This window comes from Sinocyclocheilus anshuiensis, unplaced genomic scaffold (genome assembly GCF_001515605.1).
Source record: "Sinocyclocheilus anshuiensis isolate Anshui unplaced genomic scaffold, SAMN03320099.WGS_v1.1 scaffold122, whole genome shotgun sequence".
NCBI classification, from domain to species: domain Eukaryota; kingdom Metazoa; phylum Chordata; class Actinopteri; order Cypriniformes; family Cyprinidae; genus Sinocyclocheilus; species Sinocyclocheilus anshuiensis.
Genome location: NW_015544153.1, coordinates 510,246 through 518,368, shown reverse-complemented (window position 1 = coordinate 518,368; position 8,123 = coordinate 510,246). Strand labels below are relative to the sequence as shown.

The window sequence follows — 8,123 nt, the reverse complement described above, 5'->3', positions numbered from 1 at the left end:
ACACACACACACACACACACACACACACACACAGGAAGAACATTCCTGAAAAACAAATGCAGTTGTATCTCTCACAGAGAAAATTCACAGTGGATCCAGTTGTAACGTGGAAGCAGCAAAAAGAAGGGGGTGGGAGGTATTAGACCTTTGGTGTCGGAGCTGGTATTTTACGCCCTACCTTTAGACAAATTTCCGAATGGCTTGTGTAACCCAATCTCTATCCTAAATGGAGTCCAGTTCATTCGCCTTGAGCTCGCAAGGTAATTGCCATGCTGTCGAGTTGATCAAAGTGCTGTAGGAGCTCTTGCTCCAGTGCTTAAGGGAGCAAACTGGATTTGCAACAGGCACAAACTGAACCATCATTTAGGAAAGGGCTGGGTCCCATTCAAGGGGGCAGAAGAAATGTAGAGGGATTTGCACAAAAGGTAGCAGATACTTTGTCCATTTGAAATTGGAAAATTGTTCACGGGGAGCCCAGCTCAACCGATCAAGCACAGTCTCCCACAATGACCAGCGGTGCCAGGAGCTGCCTGAGCTCAGAGGCAGACACGGGCGCTCCTTTCAGCAGGCTACTCCTCTGTCTGCGCTTGGCAAGTTTGGAGTTGGAGGGAGGGGAGAGGCGCATGGACGTGGCACTGGCTGTGACGACCTGAGGAGAGTCCTGCAGCTGCTGTTCTTCCAGGTCGTCTTGCTCAGCTAGTTGCCGGTTCATGGCAACAGCCTTGCCCGCAAAGAACGTCAGGTCCTTAGTGCTGCTGTTCCTGTGAGCATGGAAGGAAGGACAAGGTTAGCTTGATGAGGATTTTACAAGCTGCATGTACTAGCAGAAAAGCTAGTACCAACTCAACTCACCTTTGTGGCAGGATAGAGGAAGGGAGACAGTCAAAGGCACCCTGGAGAAAGAAAGAAGACAGTAAAGAAAAATCATGAAGATACAGTCTAAGGTTACTAAAATTACACTTAGAAGTTTTGCTGTAGTGAACACAATGAAACATTCGGTTCCTTACCCCTTGTACCCAGGGGTGCTGGAGAACCTGAGCAGCGCTAAGACGTTTCTTGGCGTCCCGCACAAGCAGTTTGGAAATGAGGTCTTTGGCACTGGAGGAAATATGAGCCCACTCTTTCTCTGGAAACTCATACTTGCCCTCCTGGATGCTTTCAAACAAGGTGTTCTGGGGGGGGAACATATAAAAAGAGAATTCATATAAAGTATAAATATGATACTTTTGACGTAGGTTTACAACAGTGCACAGTGGTTGAATAGACTAGGGTGTGTGAAGTACCTGACACGCTTGACAAGGTTCTCCATTCTCCCATCCACAGTCGCTTCCACAGCGTCCCACGAAGGGAGGGTAACCGCTCAGCATGATGTAGAGGATGACACCCAGGCTCCACAGGTCACAGCGCTTATCGTAGATGGTCGCCTCCTCATTGAAGGCTTCCACAACTTCCGGCGCCATGTATTCAGCAGATCCACACTAAGGTGAGAGCAAGAAGGGGTGAGAAGAAAGTAATCATTAGCACATGGGTTGTTTCAGTCTAAAGGCAAAAATACTGAAATGGCAGTCACATCGGCTATGCAATGTGGCAAGCATACACAGAACTAAGAAAAAAAAATGTGAATGTGTTGGTTATGTACAGCTGCATTTCAATTTCTACATTTTTCCCCCCTCACTGTAGACGTCCTTGTTCACATTCAGCTGACAAATGTCATGTGTTCTGTGAGACCCCTAAGCACGTCTGAAACCGAAAGCGTGAGAATCATATGGTAAACAGCAGATCTCGCCAAGTTGGAGTGGAGGGGGGAAGGGGGGTTGACGACAGATTTTCTAGTTGAATGCTAAAGTATTCAAGTATTCTTGCTTATGAAACGCATTTCTGCCGCAGTCCAGATAGAAAATGCGACGGTGGCATACAGATCCTTAATTGAAGTAACCAGGGTAACGACTGTTATGTCACAGATGGAGGCGGGGAAGTGAGTCATGGAGTGTTTTGAGGGCTCAGCTGCAAGTGCAGACTGCTTTGTTGGTTCGGGCTCCGACCACCTCTGCCTAAAACTAGGTCGTACATTGGGACAGGAAAAAAAAAAAAAAAGGATTGTGCGTCCCCGAAAACCCACATACCATTCTTTATTACATAACAGCAACACACACTCAGTTTGCAACATCACCACCACACGGACCCACACATCTTTGATGTAAAAGCATAAAACCTCTCTGAAGTAACAGTTCAGTAGTTCAGCAGGACAAAAAACCCTTCTGGAAGGATCTGCAGAACTGGGTTCCTTTTAGTTTTCCTCAACAGGCTGGGCCATCTTGCTGCATTAAGCACCTATAATTATGCGACTCAGACTGAGGTCAGTGTTACAAAATAACTTGCTTTAGCGTTTTTTTCCAAGAGATTACAAATGCCAGAACTTCCCTGAATTTGTATACTTCAGTTCTGATGCATCAAGGCCAATATCTGAACCCTACATGACGTAAAAGTATAATAATTTGCCCATACAACAACTTACAATAAAATACACTCGTAAATACGTTATCACACGAGGTTGAAGTTCAAAAGTTGGCATAAACCAATAATGCTGCAAATCCAACCCCCCTCTGTATATTTTCACAGGTGTTCAAGTGCAACATGGTCATGTTTTGGTTCGTGTCTCTGAGGTTAAAGGAAGCGGTCGGTCTGCTCTGCTAGTCTCTTTTGTTATCCTCAACCCAGCTGCCGTTGTTGCTCCGCCTTCTTGCACTTATGTAATGCTATTTCGCAGTGCAGGAATCCGAGTGCAGACAAAAGCTTCCACTGTTGCACCCAACCCCCATCGACACGGCTGTTTTGGCTCACCGCCTCTCAACACCCTCACATTCAAGAGAACACTTCACAACCACCCCCACTCCTGAACGAAAGACTTTCAGAAAGAACAACCAATCCAGATCTACATATACATTGCTACAGTATGTAACTAGTCAGTTGTGTACCCAACTGCATCCAATTTCTAGAAACCAGGGAAACAGAGCGACCTGTAATTAGCAAATGAGGGCTCATGTTCTGCAGCAGTTTCCACGTGTTTCATAAAACCCAAGTATATTCCTCTGGCTCGCTTGTGAGCTATCTCGGTGTCTTTGAGGTAAGAGGGAGAGGGTCTCGAATGATAACTGTACAGCCGATTTTCACTTTCAAGACAAACTTCAGCTGTAAGACTAGCACAGCATTGCATCAGTCACTTGCAGCTACTAGCATCTAACACATGCAGATTACATATGGGGCTTTCCAAGGAAGGACAAACTGGCTTGAGCAGTCACGCGGTCGGTTCATGTGTTTTTGTGGTTGGCAGTAAGGCATGCATCAGCGGAGCGAGCGAGTCACCTATACGTGTATGAATTTCCACTGCGGTTATAGGTTAACACACAGTATAAAAGTACATGCAGTGCAAGATCGTCAAGAGAAAGGAAGAGGGAGAGTTCAGGAAGTAAAGTACATGCACTTCTCAGAAATTGCGACTTTTTTTGAAGCATTTATGATATGATCACACTACAAAAAACACACTACACAAAAAGCCTGCTGTAACTATAAAAAGAAAATAATTTTAAAAAGGGAAAATCTTATAAGAAGCAAAGCAATCAAGTGATACACAAAGAGTTATCATCAAGCTAGCGGTGAAAAAACCCCCCTGATAAGATCCCTGGGATCCTGCCCAAGAAAAACATGTTGAGTGCATGACCAGAGAGTGCACTAGATGCTCCTCCCCCTTTCATCCTCCCTCACACCAAACCAATCACAGAACAGTTGCTAGGTGTGGGGTGGTAACACTGACTGAAAGACTAATGCCCAGACAGGCTTGAGGAAATCCGCAGAGACAAAAACAAATGAGAAATTGAGTCTAAACTGTGCTTAAGGGAGAAGGTACGACAGGAAATTGGAGCACAAAGACCCAAAACGTTTGTTTGGGTTGAAGTCTTGTCCTCCTCATGCCGTCCAGAAGTAGCAAGGGGGGAATTGAGAATTTGGAACTATATAAACACTGGCTCAAAGTAAAAAAAAAAAAAAAATCACAAAGAACTTTCTGATCAATATTCCGTCCTTTCCTGATGAAGGGAGTTGTGTTTATGGAACTCTGAATAAGGGCATGCTTCTTGGAAAAAATGAAAGCAATGAAAGCAGCCAAGAACTGAGCTTCCTACTTCTAGGTCTTTCTCACTGTGCAACTAAGACTGAATTGTAAAAGGTTTCACCCAAAAAATTAAAACTTCATGTTGTTCAAAACCTGTATGACTTCTTTTCACCTACACAAAAGTAGTATTTTGAAGATATATTTTAAAGAATGATTTAATGGTTTTAACCGTTTTAACTTTTAAAAACAACACTGGATCCCACTTACATTATATGGACAAAATGAACACAGGGAGATTTTGTTCAAAATAACATCTTTTGTGTTTTGCAGAAGAAAGTTCTACAGGTTTGGAATGACATGGGCTTGAGAAAATGACAGAATTTTCTATCCCTTCAAATACATGCAATGCATTAAATCAAACCCTCTCCCCTACTGCAGAATCACACGAGATAACTTGCCCATCAGCAAGCACAGGGCATAAAGACAAACCCCACATTGTTTACGGACTAGATACACTAGAACCTTTCACCCTTTAACCATTCAGTCCACAAATAGTCTTTTCAACAAGCTGTTGGATCCAACTCAGGTTGACCCTGAAAGCCCCATGCTGAGGATTTCTCACTGTCCACCCCCGCCATATCACCTGTTCTCGCCTGTCTTGCCCCAAATCATTCAAAGCCATGAAGCTGAAGACAGATCTTTGTTCTCACACACACACACACAGACACACACAAGCTTAAAATAATAAACCCCATTTCAAGTATTTTGAAAGAAACAGGAACTGGGTATAATTTTTAAGATTGTAAGCCAAAAGTTATCCACAAGTTTGTGAAGTTGATAACTACACGGATGTAGAGAATGGGCTCAATACTGCTGCTCCACTATGTCACAACAGAGTTTGGCCTCTTTAAAAGGTCCCATATTGTCAAAACTGAAATTTCCTGGTTTTTTTCACGATTACTGAGGTCTAGGGGCTATTTAACTACCATATAAGTTTCAAAACAGTCAGTCCACAGTAAAATTCACACAGCCTGCTTAAAGTTCTAGCTATTTTTCACGAACCGTTGTGACTTCCGTAAAAAGTTGACGTCAGAACTACACAGTCACTGCCTTCAGTCACAGCCCACCGTCCCACTCTCCCTCTGCCAAACCCCCAGACAACATTGCGTCCATGCTTTTGCTGAGCAAGGACAACACGGAAACATGTCGAAAAGGTTAACTTTAACCACGAAACCAGATCGGCCGACCTGTAACGTTACACTCAAAGGATGGACGATCTGACAGGATTGTTACTATGAGGTGGATCACATCTAACGTGTATAGTAAAAGACAAACTCACCGTGTCTATCTAGTCATGATGATATATTACTTATACCGCAAATATATATTCTTAAGGACATCAAAACCTCAAATAAAACTCCAGAAAGGTGTACAATATGGGACCTTTAAAAGTTCCACTGTGGTAATAAAACCATTCCTTGACCTCATCACTGTCTTTAGAATGATTACATTAGCCAATCAGAATGAGCTACTCTACTGTCACTACTCAACATCGACCAATCGCATTAAAGCATGTCCTCCTGATAAGTAACGACATTGACAATGTGCACATCTTATCCATAGACTTCAAAACAACAGGGAGGTGGCCGTTAGCAGCTTATCATGTTTGTTTCTCAGACAAATGCAATTCATTGTTTGGGTAAATCTGTGGTCAAAGGGTCACAAAGACACTCACTGGAGTGAGGAGCTCTGGAGTGGAGATGGGTGAACTGTCACTATTGAGTTTAATTCCACTGCCCAGATCAAAATCACAAATCTTCACAGGCGAAATCTGTAAGAAACACATCGACAGAAAATCTGATCAAAAACCTTTGACTATCCACAACCGACAGGAATGATTGAGTGTTTATAGTCTGCCTGGAAACCTCAAATAATCTGATCAAACTTTTACCACAAATGCAAAGTATATTCTGAATCTCTGACTCCGCAAACACGCTGTTGTAAAAGACTCACCCTGTCCTCGTGTTCACACAAGATGTTTTCAGGCTTCAGGTCTCTGTGGGCCATTCCTACAAAAGCACACACACAAGTCATGAGTTAGTTGTGTGGTATTCAGGCTAAGAGAGGATTGTCGACGGGGCAAAGATAGGCGAATGTTTCCAAAACAGCTTGTTGCTAAGTGCTACTAAAATTAGCTTAGCATCCCCTCACCCAACAGTACTGACAGGAATAAAACGTAAGCCCACAACTTCACCTAGAAATCCAGTGCGCATCCCTCAAGCTAGTCGATGAAATCTGATCAAGTTTCAACTTGATTAAATTTCCAACAACCCCCATAACCTTCCCTTCCCCAACTGTCTCCAGAGAAAGCCATCCCCCATGTGTAACACCATCTTCTTATCTCCCCTTTCCAGTCCTAAAGCACCTCTCCAAGTCTGTGTTCTCATACCTTTATTGTGAAGGAAGTCCAGCGCACTCGCAATGTCCTGCACCACAATGCTGGCTTCCTGCTCGCTGAAGTATCTCCTCTTGTGAATGTGGGCCAAAACAGAACCTAAAAAAAAAACACATTGTTACAAATTAACACCAGGGCATGCGATCTATGCATTCCAGTGGAGAGAGTCTCAATTTAATTACTCATGGCTGGTCTTTGGGCCCAGGGGAGACTGGGTAATGTTTCTCAAAAGTAACATAACACTACAGAAGCACACGTACCTCCTCTCAGCTTCTCAAACACAAGGTAAAACTTGTCCTCCTCCTCAAAGAACTCCACCAGCTCCAGAATATTTCTGTTGGGTGGACAAAAGGGAGTCAAAACCACATTGTCGACAATTGCAGGTTATTAAAATGCATAACATACAAGTTTTCATTGCATATATTTAAGGATTGTCACAAATGAATGGGTTACCTGTGGCCCTGACACTGGTACAGCATTTCCACCTCTCTGAAAACACGACTCCTGCTGTGTCCTGGCCTTTTCTCAATTATCTACAAGGTGAAAAAAAAAATGGCAGGTTAAGATCAAAGCCAAATGAGAATCAACATCCTAAGGTGACAACTGCTCCTTAATCTAAGTGACCATCTGATTACAAATGAACTTCTAAAGGCAATAAAGAGAGCCGTTTAATCCACTTTAAATTAATAGCCCACCAAAAAAAAAAGTGAACAATCAAGTGTTGTTTTTGTATTATATGCATGAATATACAAGTATGTTACTGTTATATGTGTGTTGCATATAAGTTGATGTGCACATTTTAAAATTGAATGAAACAAATGGGATCTTAATGTTGACTCGGACCCCACTTTCACTGTATGGAGAAAAAACACTTTTGTGTTTCATAGAAGAATGAATGTCATATACATTTAGAACAATATGAGGGTGAGGAAAAAACAATTTTTATTCTTGGGTGAACTATCCCTTCAAAAAACTAACATTAAAAAGATTTTAAAAACTGCAAACGAGGGACCCACCACACCATTCATATAATCCCCGAGTCCAATGACCAAATACACAAGCAAAAGATACTGTTGACACTGAATCACATCCTCCCCCCATGCAAGGCCTCTGTGTTTTCCGGACTCTGTTCGGCTCTTCCAGCTCCCTGGATTAGCAGTGCTAATGAGAGCGTGCAGGCGAGCACACAATGCGTATCAGGGTTAAGAATGAGGCCAGCGCATTCCCAAAAACCCCAGTGCTGCTGCCGCACGGCTGAGTCAGCAATCAATCTACTCAAAAGCCGCAAAAATAAATTACCTAAGGGAACCTAAGGGATGTGGTGACAGATTTCAGCTAGTTGAAGTCTAAACATGTTATTTGCTGCACAGAAAAGCTTTCACAATATGTTGGCAAATACATTATGCTAAACGATGCAAGTAAGAGCGCACATAAATCTCCATGTTAGCTTAGAAAGGCGCCCTATAGAGTCTGACCGCTGTCTGTAAATCAAACCACGCTTGTAAACACCACCCAGGCCCAGCTGAGATGGCTACTGGAGTTGTTTTCTTTCAGCCTTAC

At 43.0% G+C, this 8,123-nt stretch overlaps 1 protein-coding gene across 1 annotated transcript in view; it reads right to left on the bottom strand.

The window, feature by feature from the left end:
- Positions 1 to 2: 2 nt before the first annotated feature.
- Positions 3 to 8,123, bottom strand: part of LOC107695256 (MAP kinase-interacting serine/threonine-protein kinase 2-like) — a 13,760-nt gene continuing 5,639 nt past the window's right edge. The window contains exons 6-14 of the mRNA XM_016495070.1: positions 7,017 to 7,096; positions 6,824 to 6,897; positions 6,558 to 6,662; positions 6,122 to 6,177; positions 5,844 to 5,939; positions 1,284 to 1,478; positions 1,008 to 1,172; positions 853 to 893; positions 3 to 761 (exon numbers count right to left, since the gene is read on the bottom strand). Of these exons, the coding sequence (XP_016350556.1) occupies positions 488 to 761; positions 853 to 893; positions 1,008 to 1,172; positions 1,284 to 1,478; positions 5,844 to 5,939; positions 6,122 to 6,177; positions 6,558 to 6,662; positions 6,824 to 6,897; positions 7,017 to 7,096 (1,086 nt within the window). The 3' untranslated portion in view covers positions 3 to 487. The remainder of the gene's footprint in view (positions 762 to 852; positions 894 to 1,007; positions 1,173 to 1,283; positions 1,479 to 5,843; positions 5,940 to 6,121; positions 6,178 to 6,557; positions 6,663 to 6,823; positions 6,898 to 7,016; positions 7,097 to 8,123) is intronic.